The sequence below is a fragment of the Osmerus eperlanus genome, chromosome 7 (genome assembly GCF_963692335.1).
Source record: "Osmerus eperlanus chromosome 7, fOsmEpe2.1, whole genome shotgun sequence".
In the NCBI taxonomy this organism is placed as follows: Eukaryota; Metazoa; Chordata; class Actinopteri; order Osmeriformes; family Osmeridae; genus Osmerus; species Osmerus eperlanus.
The window spans coordinates 22253459-22271657 of record NC_085024.1 but is presented as its reverse complement, the minus strand read 5'-3'; the positions used below and the strand labels follow the sequence as shown (position 1 = coordinate 22271657).

The following is an 18199-nucleotide window of genomic DNA, read 5'->3' as shown; positions in this document are numbered from 1 at the left end:
GAAATTCAATACAACGTTCGGTTCACAGACCTGATCAGTGTCCTACAGACATTCATCATCACTGTGTGTGTGTGTGTGTGTAACTCCTTTGGAACACGGGAACATGACAGGATTGCACAGAGAGACTGAAGGTGACATTGAGCAGTCTGCCATGGCGACCTCTGATTGGGTGTCACAAACACACTTCACCTTGTCTGTCTGTCATGTTCCTCACCTCACACTCTGCAACTTTTGTTTGACCCTGAAGCTACAACCACCTTCTCTGTAACCCACCTTCTCTGTAACCTTCACACGCCCGTACTCTACCAGGGTCTCTCTACATCTCTCCCCTGCCGTCTCTGTGAGAGACCATCTCTGCAGACTGACAGACACATAACAGCACAGAGATACAACCTATTGACACACACACATGGTTGGCAGACAGCAAACCAGCTGACCATTGAAGAAAACAAAAGAAGATCTGAAAATAACCCAAGATGGATGACATGAAATCAAGGCGTGGCAAGACATGCTGAAATCTCGCTACTATACAGAGTTCCTTAATGAACAATAATCATTATTTCCCAATCTGGATGGAAGTAAGTCCTTCAGATGAGCAGACTTTGTCCTGTGCTGGTCTGCAAATTAGGCTGCGACAGGCCTCTCCTGACAGCTTCAAACAGAATGACCTCTGCTTTGTCAAGATTCCATTGTTGCTGAGACCAGCTCCAACACAGGATCTCTCACAGGAACTGCCTGATGTGAGCGTTACAAAGACAAACCTCGATACCCACACACACACACACAGTACAAGGGAACACCTGAGACGCAGGCCCAACCAAAGTCAAGTCAAGATCATAACCCACACCCAAGGAGAAGCATACATTACCAAGCACACATGTTACGTACAGTCCAACAACTTGCAGCCCCCTCAGTATACTTCTTCTGGCAACACGATCCAGCCCTTCAGCCCTGGAGGACTCTGAGAAACTCACTTAGCAAAGGCAGCGAGAGAGAGAGACGTACCTGGCAGGAGAAGTTCTGTGTCTCTCTTTGGGCTGTAGTGTATCCCCGCAGCCCCATCCGGTTAGTGAAACGTTAACCAGGCCTAACCTGCTAGGTTTTATTGGACCTAATGATTGTCCAATCATCCCTCCCCATTGATTAGCTCAGCCAATCAGGACGGCAACCAGGGGAGAGACAGGCAGGGAGGGTAGAGTACCAAGGATACAATAAATTAATATATTGACTTGATACAGAAAAGTCAGACAGGAAGCTGATGTATGTTTTGTACTCGTACATTGTGGGGAAGTTTCAGTGTTCAGTTAATCCCAATTTGATTACCTCAAGATTGCCTATCCTTTAGCAGTGTGTGTGGGCAGATTTGTGGGATTAAACCCATAACTGGTTGTTGAACTAGCCTGGTCACCTTCATCAGTTACAGACCTGGGCTTCAGCTGGACCTTCTGAAGGAGAAGTGACTGGATTTCCTCAGAAGGACTGATCCTGACCGGAAGGGTTTTTATCAGACTTTGACCTTTGAACTGCTTCCTGTCTCGGCTGTTCCACTGCTAGGTGTAACTGAACACACACAGACCAGGGATGCAGAGTCACTGTATAGTACTGTACTATGATATTCCTCTCTCTCATCTAAACAAAGATAGGATTACCCTGAAGTGCTCCTAGAGACCTCTTAGAAAGGAGCTAACAGCAGGGAAATATTCCAAACATACGAACAGGCCCGGGGCCACAGTGAGGAAGTAAACAACATTAGATTCTGTGTTGTCATGTATGTACAAAATTCAAACCCCTTTTATAAGTAGGAAATGTCCATTTACTTTCTGAATTGTTTAATCCTTGAGATCGGAAAGTGCAAAATTACAATGAGGGAAAGTACAATGCTGAAGCAAGGAGTAAATCTCCTTATTGTGTCACATCCTGCTCTGATCCTCACGCCTGGTGGAGGAACTCAAACTCTGGAGATCAGGAGTGTCTTTCTATCACACTGAGATAAGAAAAACACACACACACACACACTCACTAACACACACACACGCACACTCACTCTCAAACACACCTCCATGGAGGTTGTTCCTCCATTTTGGTTTTATGGTCTAAAGGTTATATTCCGTAACTGCTTGGTGTGTATACTGCTTGGTGTGTATACTGCTTGGTGTGTATAACAAGACCATTGTCTCTATCTTTATTGTTTACCGGGTCAGTAAGTAACTTGAACATAATCATGTATTATATTCATCGTGTATTGTATTCAGTTCTGTGGTGTTTGGTTTGTGACTGGGTCTAAAGTGAACCACACACAACAGAAAGAGGTCACGTTTAGGAATGTTTTTTATTCACTAATTCAATAGACAGTGCTCACAAATCAGACAACACAGTGTTGACCAGCTCAATACAGACGCTGATTAGAAAATAACAGTAACAACGTTTCATTGGTGTAGGCTTACTGTTGCTGGGGTAACCTTGGCACTTGGTAGGGCGCACAAACGAAGGATGAGAAAGAGGAGAGACAAAAGGCAGGAAGGAGAGAGCGGGAGGGGATTGCTGTCTTTCTCAAACATCTGACATCATCTTGCTCCTCTAAACTGCTCTCTCTTTCAGAGTCTCTCGTTAGTTTGTCTCTCAAACTTTCAAAGCGTCATTACTCTCCACAGATCTGTCTGTCAGACAAGGCGAATACGTCCATTGGCTGATTTTCCAGTCCATCACAGAGGCTGGCGACTGGGATAACAGTTGAGTTCAGACGGATCAGTCTAATGTAGACTGTGGTGTAGAGGCGGGCATGGACCAGGGTACAGGTGTCTTCTGGGTCCTAGAGCACAGAGAGATCGTGGCAGGATTTAGACTTGAGCCGGAACGCCACGTTGGAGTTGTTTTTGGCCACCATCTTGTCCAGGAAGCGCTTGGCCTTCCTGGGCATGCTCTGGTGCTGTGCGTGTGTGTGAGTGTGAATGTGAGTGTGTCTGCGGCGCTCGTTGGCCTCCTTGGTGTCGCGGCGGAGACGCAGCTGCCTGACGATGCCATGGAAGGCGTCCCACACGTTGTGCTCCATGGCAGCCGAAGTCTCGATGAACTTGCAGTCAAAAACAGCAGCACACGCACGGCCCTCTGGGAACACAGAACAGAACCCAGTCAGAGAGCAGCACACACACACCTGGTTCAGAGGAACACAGCACAGAACCCAGTCAGAGAGCAGCACACACACCGGGTTCAGAGGAACACATCTAACTTTGTCGGAACTCCTGACAACCAAACATACAATAGCCTACACACCCACCCATCACACCCCCACCCATCACACACCCACCCATCACACCCCCACCCATCACACACCGTTAGAAGTAGATACACACCAGTCAGAAATCAGTTGGCACACACAAATAGTTCTACATCTCACAACAAAACACGTGTCACTCACCACTGACAGACACCTCTCTGCTGCGGACCAGGTCACATTTGTTCCCCACCAGGATGATTGGTGTGTGGTGCGCTGGGCGCAGACAGCGGAGGGATATACGCAGCTCTGAGGCTCGCAGGAAGGAGGCCCGGTCAGTTATAGAGTAGACCAGGAGGAAGGCGTCACCTGTCAGCATACACTGTTCCTGAGCCCAGCCACCTTCATCCTGTAACACAGCAAACACTCTGAAACGGCCCTTGTGCTTTGGTGGTGGGTGTATATGTCTTTTGCAATGTAGACACAGCGGTTTAATAGTTTGTTATGGACAATGCTTACTTCTCCATCCCATGTATCCACCAGAGTGAACGTTACAGTCTCTCCATCCACGGTAAGAACCTGCTCACACACTTTGTCTGAAAGAGCAAGAGTATGAGGGAATGCAAATTCATATTCGTCGGCATTTACGTTACACCGCCTTGTTCATATTGAGTCAGATGATGAAATTACAAGCAAAAGTTGAACTCTTTCACACAAAAAGGAAACTATCAAGGTAGTTACATCTAGGTTTCTCACCTGCGTACAGTTCGCAGTCATCGCTATCCATGCTGTCCGCTGCGCCCGCGAAAATGCTGGCGAGAGCAGTTTTCCCGACTCCGTTGGCTCCTAGAAGCACCACGCGGAACTGGCCCTTGCTGCTCTCGACATCACACACCGAATCGGTAGAGACCACAGACTCGTTAGACGACCAGCTCTCGCGGCTTCCGTTCGACTCCCCAGCAGAGCTCATGTATGACTTGGAGCGCGAGATGCAGGACGGGACCCGCGTCATGCTGTCAGACAGCAGGTGGCTGCCGGTGTCGCAGATGCTCCACCGGTGAAGCTCGTGCTGCAAACGTAGACTGTGCCGACGCATGTTTCCAAGCATGTTGATCAAATTTTGAAAACTTTATAGAAACTATAAATTGTTGATTCGAAATCCAGTAGGAATATTAATTTGATATGGTCAATATTTGGGAATCCCCAAAATGTTGCTACTGCAGATGTGAGGAGCTGCAGGTTGTCCGGTGGAGTGAAGCGTTCTCGACGGACCGAATCAGATGAGCTGTCCGGTTGTTGATGCCTCGGGCAGGGCGAGTCCGGGTAATCCAACGTTAAGTCAGTCTCAGTGTAATGTTCTAATGAGCTTTCCCCCGCGCGCTTTAAATAAAGACGGTTTCAGAGCGAGAGAGTTTCCTTGACGTCACTCGGCCCTCCAGTCCAATCCGGCCCCCTTCCTCCTCAGCCCTCGCTCAACTGGGCCCGGTGGTGGCATGGATTGTCATCTCGCACGAGGAGGGAGGCTCGAGGAGTATCGACAGACTATAGTTCACAAGGGGAGGTTGGTTTTTATCCTCCCACTGTTTAGAACGGTTGACAAAAGCCAGGTTTAGAGTGTCATATATTTAAATGGCAGGAGTCCACTGCGTTTAGTCCGCTCGGTACAGAGCCGCTGCGGGAGACCAAAGCGCGGATACACCACGGACAGACGGCACGGTGTAGCAGTACTGTTGTTGGTGCTGATGATAATATATTTCCACTTAAGGATGTTTGTAATGCTGCCAATGTTTACGTCTCTCCAACTTCATCTCTGAATGACGCATATAGACAGTGAATGAGTTGTCGGCCTACCAACAGCACAAACTGGACCCGTGTTTACCACAACCCAACTGAGACGCAAACACACCAGACATACTCTACAGTACTGTACTATATACACACCCACACACCGCCAGGAAGGTGTTGCCATTAGATTGACTCAGTAATCCTGCTGAGATCTAATGTTTCAGGCAATGAGGAATATAGTTGAGATCACTACCTGTTGCTGAACAGCACGTACAGTAGATTAATCTCTAATCCTAATATCCAGAGTGCTGTTTTAGTACCAGGGTGAGACTCCTGAGTGTCACCCAGGGACAGAGGCTGGCTGGACGGTGTATTGAGATGTGTTTCCTGTAGTGCATAAATATTAACAGAGCCCCTTAAGACACACACACTGGCATGTGGTCAGAGACACTGAACCTGAAGGGGAAACAGGTTAAAGATTTGCCAGCAGTCAGATGCTGAACAGAATAATCATTTGGCGGATGAGTGGACAGGCTGCTGGTATGTCTGATGGTTTAGTGGAAACCAGAATCCAGTTTCTACAGGAACTAAACCATTTTAAGAAGACTACAAACTCAAGTAGAGAGATCGGCTACTCTGAACCAGGCAGGAATACAAGGCAAGCTTGTATACAAGCTTATCATTACATTTAAAACAAGTTGTCACACATGTTGAGCAGCTATTGTATATTTATCCTTTCAATACCACGCTGACATGGCATGCTTTCAGCAACCAGGGAGGACTTTTGAAATAGTTGTTTTTGTCAATGAAGCTTCTAAGAATTCACACACTCCCATAGAACCCTTTTGTCACCCTGCTGCTCTTTAAACCTAATAACAGCGTTGATCCACATGAAGCAGAAATACTGTGACTATGTGTGAGCGAGGGATGGAAATAAGAGTTAGTTATTATCGTAATAGCAGGATTATGCTTGTCATTAATCTTTTTTTTTCAGGATTACGAGGAGGCAGCTATATCGGGTCCTGATGTCAGAGCTGCTGCTATGCATTAGAGGCCTGGTCTGATCTGATCTGCAGTACAGATGATAGAGATACATCAAATCTCTGTTAAGTGCTGGAGCCAGGTGGAGCTGGATGTTGAGATTCAAAATGAGTAAAACTGCATCATATTTTAGAGTCAGATGTCTCATAGCAGCTTCTCTCCTCTCACACACAAACACTGGCACAATTGCACAACACCTCACTGGTATTCCTACATCCCCTAGCTCTGGTCTGGTACCAATGAGCACTCTCCTGCAGTGAGCCAGGAGAGTGACGGCCCCAGGTCTGTACTGACTAACCAGGACAGGCGTCATGAGGCTGGACAGCAGCCCAAGGCTCAGGCTGGGCGTGAGAGCGAGAGCCGAGGTTAGAGGCTCCAAGGTTAGATGCTTAGGATCAGAGTTGGAGAGGAGTGTTAGAGGCTGGAGTGGAGGCAGGGTTAGAGGCTGGAGCGGAGGCAGGGTCAAGGTGAGGCTGAGGAAGGATGAGGCTGATGGAGGGTGTAGTGAAGCTAAAGACAGGGTGAGGTTAGAGGCTGAGGGAAGGACTCAAGTGAGGAAGAGGAAGGTAGGGTTGGAACAGAACCAACTAGAGGATTTTCTTTCAGCTCCTAAGGTGTGAGACAAGAAGATTAGACATGCAAAACAGTCTCTTTCTCTTCTCCCACTGTGCCACTTAACAGCCTGGAGGATAAACAGGGCAAGGAAAATGAGGGACAGAGAGAGAAAGAGAGAGATTAACAGAGAGCGAAAGGGAGATGGATTAACAGGTTAATGGGGTGAGTGTTTTTTGTTCCTGGAGAGTGGTTGAGAGCGAGGCAAACTGAGCTCAGATGTACGATTGGATCCAAAACAACCTGTCACCCGTTGGTGGATCAGCATCTCCTAGACCTCTAGTGCCCCATCAGTCCCACCTCCCTCTCCCAGTAATGACGCACCCTGATGGGGGAGAAGAAACAGAGTCACACAACATGGTGCATCTGCTCTATTACACATCCTCTGTGAACAGGCCCCATATGGATGGGACACACAGTGCTCTTTTAATCTTGGGACATGCATGGAAAGCTTCTCGTCCATGGTTTAAGGTTTATCCGTTTCTATGGAATGGAAAGTAATGTTACAATGGCTGCAGGGTCAATCCCTCCAGTCTGGTAAACAGTCTGGTTTCACCATTCTTCCTCGCAGAGAACCAGGCTGTGCTGGGGATAAACTCCCAGTCATTCATCCCTTCACTCTTCCTCCTGCTCCACCATCACTGCTACAGAACATTCTTTCAGTCTACCGGCATTGGGCTCTTTTACAGCAGCAGCCAGAGGGCAGAGTTGGGAAAGAGGATTGAACATACAGGAGCATTGTGGCTGAAGAGACAAGACATTTGTGACCTTCCAATTTGTTCTAACGGCTGTTGTCAGAGGTGTCCCTCTGTACGGTTCAAGGTGCTGCCTGTCAGGCGAGGGGAGGAGCCTACAGCAGCGTTGCCTAGAGACGATTGCTTGTGTTGTTTGGGTAATTCATCAGACCACGTGACAGAGCCCAGGCGTCGAGTCACAAGCCAAGATTTTCCCCTGGATCTTCTTCTGTACACCACAACTCTGACTCAGATCATCTACTGACTGACTAATGTTCAGCACAGCCAACTGACACACACACTGCTAACACTGAACAGCCTGGAAACCAAGTAATTACACAACACTCCTGGCTAACAATCATCAGCATGAGTGGTCATGGTCACAAAAAACAGAACTGTTTGTGTAATGACATGACATGTCGGAGTCCATTCAATCTGCCACTCATTTGGCACACACATGAATTCAGCAGTGAAACCTGGACACACACACCTCATCCATAACTCCCACGCAGCAGCTTGGTCCTCTGGGGGTTAGCAGGCACACAGCCCACCACATCCCCACAGCCCACCACATCCCCACAGCCCACCACATCCCCACAGCCCACCACATCCCCACAGCCCACCACATCCCCACAGCCCACCACATCCCCACAGCCCACCACATCCCCACATCCCCACAGCCCACCACATCCCCACAGCCCACCACATCCCCACAGCCCACCACATCCCCACAGCCCACCACATCCTCACAGCCCACCACATCCTCACACACACAGCCCACCACATCCCCACAGCCCACCACATCCCCACAGCCCACCACATCCTCACACACACAGCCCACCACATCCCCACAGCCCACCACATCCTCACACACACACAGCCCACCACATCCCCACAGCCGACCACATCCCCACAGCCCACCACATCCCCACACACACAGCCCACCACATCCCCACAGCCCACCACATCCTCACACACACACAGCCCACCACATCCTCACAGCCCACCACATCCTCACACACACACAGCCCACCACATCCCCACAGCCCACCGCATCCTCACACACACACAGCCCACCACATCCCCACAGCCCACCACATCCTCACACACACACAGCCCACCACATCCTCACACACACACAGCCCATCACATCCCCACAGCCCACCACATCCTCACACACACACAGCCCACCACACCCCCACAGCCCACCACATCCCCACACACACACAGCCCCCCACATCCCCAAAGCCCCCCACATCCTCACAGCCCCCCACATCATCACATCCCCACAGCCCACCACATCCTCACATCCCCCCACATTCCCACATCCCCCCACATCCTCACATCCCCCCACATTCCCACATCCCCCCACATCCTCACATCCCCCCAGCCCCCCACAGCCCCCCACATCCTCACAGCCCCCCACATCCCCACAGCCCCCCACATCCCCACATCCCACCACATCCTCACAGCCCCCCACATCCTCACAGCCCCCCACATCCCCACAGCCCCCCACATCCTCACATCCCACCACATCCCCACAGCCCCCCACATCCTCACAGCCCCCCACATCCTCACATCCCACCACATCCTCACATCCCCCCACATCCTCACATCCCACCACATCCTCACATCCCCACAGGCTGGCAGCGGAGGCCTCTGAGTACAGGTTATTGAGTGTTAGTGTTAGTGACCTAAGGGTTAGTGGAGGCTTGTAGAAACATTCTTCCCATGCCACCTGGGGAAAAAACATATTTTAGGAATATAACTTCATTGTCTGAAACACGGCCGGTATTACTGGAGACAGACCGGGGACGTCACGTCCCTAACATGCTTTCTGCCTCCATCTCTCTCGCCCTCCATCCATCACAAATGTTTAAACGTGTACATTTTTATAGACACACTGCAGCATAGCTAATCTAATGTGAAGTTTAAGATGAATATTAAACATGAACCCATACCCATACTACATTAACCCACAATTATTTACAAGAGGATGTTTGTTCAGAGAGGGGCCAGTTGAGGTGGCTTGGGCATCTGATAAGGATGCATCCTGGACGCCTCCCTGGTGAGGTGTTCTGGGCACGTCCCACTGGGAAGAGGCCCCGGGGAAGACCCAGGACACGCTGGAGGGACTATGTCTCTCGGCTGGTGTGGGATTGCTCGGGGTCCCCCAGAAAGAGCTGGTGGAAGTGGCCAGGGAGAGGGAAGTCTGGGCCTCCCTGCTTAGGTTGCTGCCCCCGCGACCCGACCCCCGGAAAAGCGGCAGATGATGGATGGATGTTTGTCCATTGCTAACATTAACACTACATAACACACATTACTGCAGCTTCCTCAATTTATTATGAAAGATTTAGACACAAATGAAAGCCTACTGTTGATCAAACCTAAACACATCATCAAAACCCAGCGTGTGGTGTTTGCCTCAGGTCCCATGAGAAGTGAAGGATGTGTGTTTCAGCTGTCAGGTTCCAGTCAAAGTTGTGTTCTCTGGTGGGCAATCTGAGGTCAAGGCTGTTTACATACAATATCATTCATATGTCAACCATATAATTTTCCCATAACGTGTTTGTTACTCTGTGAGTGTGTGTGTGTGTCAGTGAGGTGTGTGAGAGACGGTAGACTGGAAGGCGAACGAGATGTGGTTGCGAGCCTGCTCCAGGTAGGGATCTGTAAAGGTGTGTGTGTTTCCAGAGAAGTGTCTCCACTGCATCAGCTCAGACATGCTCAGATGCTTCTGGCCCACGCCCCCACGGTCACCTTGGCGACCCAGTTGGCAAGGCCTGTCACTTCCTGGCTCCTCCTCCGGCACTGAAAGCAGATAACTGATGAATACACAAATATGAAATGTTTCTAGAGGTGGTGTGTGGGTGTTCCGTACCGTGGGACGAGCCGTCCATATTACACCTGCAGTCCAGCAGCTCGTGAGTGAGAGAGGGCGTGTCCGTAAAACTGAAAAGATCTCGAAGCTCATTGGAGGAGAAGCTGGTGTGCTCCGCCCCTTTCCCCAGGTCCACCACTGTCCCAGAGAGGCCCTGCTTGGACACCTGCCTCTGGAAGATACGCTCCTCAATGGTGCCTGACACACACACACAATCAGACCGAGACATGTAATGTTACCAACCTTGATGCGTGAAAGTGGTGTGTGTGGGTGTGTGTGTGTGTATATGTGTACTAACCAGCAGTGAGCAGACGATAGGTGTGCACAGTCTTTTTCTGACCATCTCTCCACACGCGGGCCATAGCCTGAACACACATCACACATGGTCTACCACCTGACTGAACACACATCACACATGGTCTACCACCTGACTGAACACACATCACACATGGTCTACCACCTGACTGAACACACATCACACATGGTCTACCACCTGACTGAACACACAGCACACACTGCCCCCTGGTGGAGGAGAGCACACACTGCCCCCTGGTGGAGGAGAGCACACACTGCCCCCTGGTGGAGGAGAGCACACACTGCCCCCTGGTGGAGGAGAGCACACACTGCCCCCTGGTGGAGGAGAGCACACACTGCCCCCTGGTGGAGGAGAGCACACACTTGGTTGTGTCTAACCTGGATGTCGTTCGCAGGGTTCCAGTCGATGTCATACAGGACCAGGTGGGAGGCACCCACCAGGTTGAGCCCCAACCCCCCTGCTTTGGAGCTCAACAGGAAGATGAAGGTCTTGGAGTGGGGGCTGTTGAAGCTGTCGACCAGCCGCTGCCTCTGCATGGTGGGAGTGTGTCCGTCTAGACGGCAGAAGGTGTAGCTCAGGTGGACACACAGGTCCTGGAGAAGATCCAGAGTCTGCGTGTAGTTAGAGACCAGGACAACCCTGCAAACACACACACACACAGAAAAGAAAAACAAGCAAGTATTAAGTACCCAGGCAGAAAGACAGGAAGGCAGACAGACAGACAGACAGACAGGCAGGCAGGCAGGCAGACAGGCAGGCAGGCAGGCAGACTCACCTGTCTGAAGGGCTGAGGTATCTGACAGCAGCCAGCAGGTCTGACAGCACTAGCAGCTTCCCTGAGTCAGCACTCCTGAACCCTGCTGAGGAGAAGTTCTCTGGGAAGGCATGCAGCAGCCCCTCATACAGAGAGCTCTCCACCGAACCACTTTCAGTCCTGTCCTGGATCACACACACACTCTCCTGGATCACACACACACTCTCCTGGATCACACACACACTCTCCTGGATCACACACACACACTCCTGGATCACACACACACTCTCCTGGATCACACACACACTCTCCTGGATCACACACACACTCTCCTGGATCACACACACACTCTCCTGGATCACACACACTCTCCTGGATCACACACACACTCTCCTGGATCACACACACACTCTCCTGGATCACACACACACTCTCCTGGATCACACACACACTCTCCTGGATCACACACACACTCTCCTGGATCACACACACACTCTCCTGGATCACACACACACTCTCCTGGATCACACACACACTCTCCTGGATCACACACACACTCTCCTGGATCACACACACACTCTCCTGGATCACACACACACTCTCCTGGATCACACACACACTCTCCTGGATCACACACACTCTCTCCTGGATCACACACACACTCTCCTGGATCACACACACACTCTCCTGGATCACACACACACTCTCCTGGATCACACACACACTCTCCTGGATCACACACACACTCTCCTGGATCACACACACACTCTCCTGGATCACACACACACTCTCCTGGATCACACACACACTCTCCTGGATCACACACACACTCTCCTGGATCACACACACACTCTCCTGGATCACACACACACTCTCCTGGATCACACACACACTCTCCTGGATCACACACACACTCTCCTGGATCACACACACACTCTCCTGGATAACACACACTCTCCTGGATCACACACACACTCTCCTGGATCACACACACACTCTCCTGGATCACACACACACTAAACATGCACTGTAATCCCTCACATCTGGGTGCAAAATAACTGGACCGAACAGCTAATCTGACAGAACAGCTAATCTGACAGAACAGCTAATCTGACAGAACAGCTAATCTGACAGAACAGCTAATCTGACAGAACAGCTAATCTGACAGAACAGCTAGTCCAGTCCAGGGAGGCTCTCATTCTCCTCTCAAGTGTGTGTGTGTACCTTCACAGTGGAGTACAGCAGTCCTGGGTGGTTGCAGAGCTTCTTCAGGGCGGTGATGCAGGCCAGGTGTGTTGTGCTCATCGCCCCCTGCAGGCAGGTGCGGAACACGCGCTGGGAGAGAGTCTGGTACAGCTCCCTTTGCAGGGGGGCGGGGCCACAGAACAACGTCCAATCAGATCGCGGGGGCAGGTAGCGGTTGATGATCTCCTGGGTCCGTCTCAGAATGAACAAGCTAGTCAGACGTGAGAGCTCGGACGCCCGCTCCTCTCCCAACACCCTCTCCTCCTGCAGGCACACAGCAGAGCACTTCTCTACCTGAACGTAGTGAAGCCAGACAGGTGTTTCTGTGGTGCAGACAGTAGGGCAGCGTACCTCCGCACAGTAGGGCAGCGTACCTCCGCACAGGAGGGCAGCGTACCTCCGCACAGGAGGGCAGCGTACCTCCGCACAGGAGGGCAGCGTACCTCCGCACAGGAGGGCAGCGTACCTCCGCACAGGAGGGCAGCGTACCTCCGCACAGTAGGGCAGCGCACCTCCGCACAGGAGGGCAGCGCACCTCCGCACAGTAGGGCAGCGCACCTCCGCACAGGAGGGCAGCGCACCTCCGCACAGGAGGGCAGCGTACCTCCGCACAGGAGGGCAGCGCACCTCCGCACAGGAGGGCAGCGTACCTCCGCACAGGAGGGCAGCGTACCTCCGCACAGGAGGGCAGCGTACCTCCGCACAGTAGGGCAGCGCACCTCCGCACAGGAGGGCAGCGCACCTCCGCACAGGAGGGCAGCGTACCTCCGCACAGTAGGGCAGCGCACCTCCGCACAGGAGGGCAGCGTACCTCCGCACAGGAGGGCAGCGTACCTCCGCACAGGAGGGCAGCGTACCTCCGCACAGGAGGGCAGCGTACCTCCGCACAGGAGGGCAGCGTACCTCCGCACAGGAGGGCAGCGTACCTCCGCACAGGAGGGCAGCGTACCTCCATACAGGAGGGCAGCGTACCTCCGCACAGGAGGGCAGCGTACCTCCGCACAGGAGGGCAGCGTACCTCCGCAACAGGAGGGCAGCGTGCCTCCGCACAGGAGGGCAGCGTACCTCCGCACAGGAGGGCAGCGTACCTCCGCACAGGAGGGCAGCGTACCTCCGCACAGTAGGGCAGCGCACCTCCGCACAGGAGGGCAGCGTACCTCCGCACAGTAGGGCAGCGCACCTCCGCACAGGAGGGCAGCGCACCTCCGCACAGGAGGGCAGCGTACCTCCGCACAGGAGGGCAGCGTACCTCCGCACAGGAGGGCAGCGTACCTCCGCACAGGAGGGCAGCGTACCTCCGCACAGGAGGGCAGCGTACCTCCGCACAGGAGGGCAGCGCACCTCCGCACAGGAGGGCTTTCTGGAGCGCAGGAGGGCAGCGTACCTCTGTACAGGAGGGCAGCGTACCTCTGTACAGGAGGGCAGCGCACCTCCGCACAGGAGGGCAGCGTACCTCTGTACAGGAGGGCAGCGTACCTCCGCACAGGAGGGCAGCGTACCTCCGCACAGGAGGGCAGCGTACCTCCGCACAGGAGGGCAGCGTACCTCCGCACAGTAGGGCAGCGCACCTCCGCACAGGAGGGCAGCGCACCTCCGCACAGGAGGGCAGCGTACCTCCGCACAGTAGGGCAGCGCACCTCCGCACAGGAGGGCAGCGTACCTCCGCACAGGAGGGCAGCGTACCTCCGCACAGGAGGGCAGCGTACCTCCGCACAGGAGGGCAGCGTACCTCCGCACAGGAGGGCAGCGTACCTCCGCACAGGAGGGCAGCGTACCTCCGCACAGGAGGGCAGCGTACCTCCATACAGGAGGGCAGCGTACCTCCGCACAGGAGGGCAGCGTACCTCCGCACAGGAGGGCAGCGTACCTCCGCAACAGGAGGGCAGCGTGCCTCCGCACAGGAGGGCAGCGTACCTCCGCACAGGAGGGCAGCGTACCTCCGCACAGGAGGGCAGCGTACCTCCGCACAGTAGGGCAGCGCACCTCCGCACAGGAGGGCAGCGTACCTCCGCACAGTAGGGCAGCGCACCTCCGCACAGGAGGGCAGCGCACCTCCGCACAGGAGGGCAGCGTACCTCCGCACAGGAGGGCAGCGTACCTCCGCACAGGAGGGCAGCGTACCTCCGCACAGGAGGGCAGCGTACCTCCGCACAGGAGGGCAGCGTACCTCCGCACAGGAGGGCAGCGCACCTCCGCACAGGAGGGCTTTCTGGAGCGCAGGAGGGCAGCGTACCTCTGTACAGGAGGGCAGCGTACCTCTGTACAGGAGGGCAGCGCACCTCCGCACAGGAGGGCAGCGTACCTCTGTACAGGAGGGCAGCGTACCTCTGTACAGGAGGGCTTTCTGGAGCGCAGTAGGGCAGCGTACCTCTGTACAGGAGGGCAGCGTACCTCTGTACAGGAGGGCTTTCTGGAGCGCAGTAGGGCAGCGTACCTCCGCACAGGAGGGCAGCGTACCTCCGCACAGTAGGGCAGCGCACCTCCGCACAGGAGGGCAGCGTACCTCCGCACAGGAGGGCAGCGTACCTCCGCACAGGAGGGCAGCGTACCTCCGCACAGGAGGGCAGCGTACCTCCGCACAGGAGGGCAGCGTACCTCCGCACAGGAGGGCAGCGTACCTCCGCACAGGAGGGCAGCGTACCTCCATACAGGAGGGCAGCGTACCTCCGCACAGGAGGGCAGCGTACCTCCGCACAGGAGGGCAGCGTACCTCCGCAACAGGAGGGCAGCGTGCCTCCGCACAGGAGGGCAGCGTACCTCCGCACAGGAGGGCAGCGTACCTCCGCACAGGAGGGCAGCGTACCTCCGCACAGTAGGGCAGCGCACCTCCGCACAGGAGGGCAGCGTACCTCCGCACAGTAGGGCAGCGCACCTCCGCACAGGAGGGCAGCGCACCTCCGCACAGGAGGGCAGCGTACCTCCGCACAGGAGGGCAGCGTACCTCCGCACAGGAGGGCAGCGTACCTCCGCACAGGAGGGCAGCGTACCTCCGCACAGGAGGGCAGCGTACCTCCGCACAGGAGGGCAGCGCACCTCCGCACAGGAGGGCTTTCTGGAGCGCAGGAGGGCAGCGTACCTCTGTACAGGAGGGCAGCGTACCTCTGTACAGGAGGGCAGCGCACCTCCGCACAGGAGGGCAGCGTACCTCTGTACAGGAGGGCAGCGTACCTCTGTACAGGAGGGCTTTCTGGAGCGCAGTAGGGCAGCGTACCTCTGTACAGGAGGGCAGCGTACCTCTGTACAGGAGGGCTTTCTGGAGCGCAGTAGGGCAGCGTACCTCTGTACAGGAGGGCAGCGTACCTCTGTACAGGAGGGCAGCGTACCTCTGTACAGGAGGGCTTTCTGGAGCGCAGTAGGGCAGCGTACCTCTGTACAGGAGGGCAGCGTACCTCCGCACAGGAGGGCTTTCTGGAGCGCAGTAGGGCAGCGTACCTCTGTACAGGAGGGCTGTCTAGAGCGCAGGAGGGGCTCCTCGTACACCTTCCTGTACGCAGCAGCAGACCCCAGGACCCCCGGGTTCACAAACTCTATGATGGAGTAGAACTCCTGCAGGTCGTTCTGCACAGGGGTGCCTGCCACCAAGGTTACCACGGAGACCAGCAAGCTGAGGTTAGTTTTATGGTTTGTACTAAATTATCAAACTGTATTATGAAATTGACCTAGCAGAGAGATTCTGGAAAATCAGACTTAGAATATTGTGTATGTGTGTGAGAGTGTGTGTGTGTGTGTGTGTGAGTGTGTGTGTATACGTGTACCTGTCAGTATAACTCTGCGTGAACAGCTGAGGCCACTGAGAGCTGAAGAAGTCTTGATGCTGCTGTTCTTCAGCCTGTGGCCCTCGTCACAGATCACCAGCCCAAAGTCCAGCTTTTGGACCTGCACGCACGCACACACACGTGAGCCGGGGGTGGGGGATGGGGTGTTTCCTGGTGTTAAAGAACATGACGGGCTGCACCCACCTGTTCCACAGAGCGCAGCAGCATCTCATAGCTGATGACCAGAACACTGTGTAGAGGAGACGCGACATACTGCTCCACCCTGTGGTCCTACACACACACACACGCACACACACACACACACACGGATGAGTACTGAGAAGGCATGTTATTTCGAACATTATGAAAAGGCACATTATTTTGTGCTGTGAACATGTGAACAGGAGATTGTGCAGTGTGTCACCTGGTCCACAGGAAACACACTGATCCTCTCACGGCCCAGCCACTTGTTAAACTCAGCCCCCCAGTTCTGGACCAGGCTGCCGGGGGCAACCACTAGCACACGCTTAGCGAGGGGCCTCCCGCCATAGGGCCCCTGCCTCAGCAGCGTCCAGGCCAGGGCCACGCCCTGCAGTGTCTTCCCCAGCCCCATCTCATCAGCCAGGATCGCCCCGCAGCGCCCCGCAGCCCTGCTCTCACACACACACACACACGGTTAACCATCACCACCTTCTAAGAACACCACTTCCTACCCAGCCAGGTTTGGTCCTGAGGCCTCACCTCATCCCCAGGATGCACTCATACAGGAAGAGCAGCCCCTCTCTCTGGTGGGGTCGCAGGTGAGCGGTCAGGTGAGGGTCGACCACCACGTCCACCACAGGGAGGCCCGCCTTGTTACACGCCCACTGGTGATTGGCTGAGGGTCGCGGCATCACTAGAGCACCTGGGGAGAGGGAAAGACAGACAGACACAGGATCAAACTATCTAACTGTTTAATCATTCATTCAGACAGAGGCACTATGTTTTGCTCTGGGTTTGTGGTGGAAGCGTACCTGGAGCTAGTGGGTCGTGACGAGGCCTGCAGGTGTGCTCCCCCTGTGGCTGCCTGGCCCCTCCCATCTGCGCTGCACCCAATAGCGTCGGTCGACAGAACGGCCTGGAGGCGGGTCTTCGAGAAGAGAGCAGGACTGATTGTGGCTCCTCTTTGTCGATTTGGACGTCATGGAAACAGCGCCCTCTGGCAAAGTCCTCGTCTGAAATCAGCCCCATGATCTCCACCTCCTTCCCCCCCACCATCAGACTCTCCCCCTCACACAGAGAGACCAGCTCCGACACCTTGTATCCACTACCTACACAAACACATACACAGTGTATTAAACTGGGCATAGAAATGAGTGTTTCTCTGCTAGAGTGCCAGGAGTCAGAGAGGAGAGGTGTCACACCCTTGCCGATGTCTTTTCCCTCCATGTCCTTGAGCGTGGCGCTCCGGCCTCTGGTCACTAGCACGGCATCGCCCTCCCAGCGCTTGTGCTTCTTCTTACTGGCCTTGCACCACATTACACTGAAGTACCGCCCCTCTGCCTGGCTGCAGCCAGACCCCGAAGACGACTCCACCAGGAGCTCTGGGCCCCGGGGGGACCTGGGGCCAGCCCGGGGGGACCTGGGGCCAGCCCGGGGGGACCTGGGGCCAGCCCGGGGGGACCTGGGGCCAGCCCGGGGGGACCTGGGGCCAGCCCGGGGGGACCTGGGGCCAGCCCGGGGGGACCTGGGGCCAGCCCGGGGGGACCCTGGAACAACCAGATCAAGAAAACACGATTAACCAATGACAATCAATGACAAGGTGAAATGAACTCCTTCGCCAGTAGGTGTCACCAATCCACTGAGGCCATCCAAATATCTAAAGC

At 54.4% G+C, this 18199-nt stretch overlaps 3 protein-coding genes across 4 annotated transcripts in view; all 3 read right to left on the bottom strand.

The window, feature by feature from the left end:
• Nucleotides 1-1001, bottom strand: part of cdh17 (cadherin 17, LI cadherin (liver-intestine)) — a 12839-nt gene extending 11838 nt beyond the window's left edge. Inside the window, exon 1 of one of the 2 annotated variants that reach the window (XM_062466088.1) lies at nucleotides 889-1001. The gene's annotated coding sequence lies outside the window, so the exon portion shown is untranslated. Of the gene's footprint in view, nucleotides 1-868 lie in introns of both variants that reach the window. The other variant, XM_062466089.1, reaches the window with a different exon arrangement.
• Nucleotides 1002-2316: 1315 nt separating this feature from the next.
• gem (GTP binding protein overexpressed in skeletal muscle) lies at nucleotides 2317-4599 on the bottom strand. Its single transcript, XM_062466374.1, has 4 exons — nucleotides 3968-4599; nucleotides 3731-3807; nucleotides 3416-3620; nucleotides 2317-3105 (listed from the first exon to the last, which is right to left on the bottom strand). Exons 1-4 carry the CDS (start codon nucleotides 4317-4319, stop codon nucleotides 2810-2812), a joined length of 930 nt encoding a protein of 309 aa, XP_062322358.1. The 5' UTR covers nucleotides 4320-4599; the 3' UTR covers nucleotides 2317-2809.
• Nucleotides 4600-10169: 5570 nt separating this feature from the next.
• Nucleotides 10170-17967, bottom strand: rad54b (RAD54 homolog B). The gene is made up of 12 exons (XM_062466336.1): nucleotides 17738-17967; nucleotides 17348-17644; nucleotides 17076-17238; nucleotides 16759-16984; nucleotides 16539-16625; nucleotides 16335-16455; nucleotides 16012-16151; nucleotides 12559-12843; nucleotides 11356-11519; nucleotides 10958-11219; nucleotides 10563-10629; nucleotides 10170-10462 (listed from the first exon to the last, which is right to left on the bottom strand). Exons 1-12 carry the CDS (start codon nucleotides 17850-17852, stop codon nucleotides 10170-10172), a joined length of 2220 nt encoding a protein of 739 aa, XP_062322320.1. The 5' UTR covers nucleotides 17853-17967.
• Between the last annotated feature and the right edge of the window lie 232 nt (nucleotides 17968-18199).

Coding starts and splice junctions, on each gene's coding strand:
- rad54b (XM_062466336.1), bottom strand. CDS start 17,852: ATGTGGTGCAAGGCCAGTAAGAAGAAGCACAAGCGCTGGGAGGGCGAT. Junction 17,239..17,347: donor TCACGACCCACTAGCTCCAG/GTACGCTTCCAC, acceptor CCCTCTCCCCAG/GTGCTCTAGTGATGCCGCGA. Junction 16,985..17,075: donor GAGTGCATCCTGGGGATGAG/GTGAGGCCTCAG, acceptor GTGTGAGAGCAG/GGCTGCGGGGCGCTGCGGGG.
- gem (XM_062466374.1), bottom strand. CDS start 4,319: ATGCTTGGAAACATGCGTCGGCACAGTCTACGTTTGCAGCACGAGCTT. Junction 3,808..3,967: donor TGACTGCGAACTGTACGCAG/GTGAGAAACCTA, acceptor TTGCTCTTTCAG/ACAAAGTGTGTGAGCAGGTT. Junction 3,106..3,415: donor CAGAGAGGTGTCTGTCAGTG/GTGAGTGACACG, acceptor CTGTGTTCCCAG/AGGGCCGTGCGTGTGCTGCT.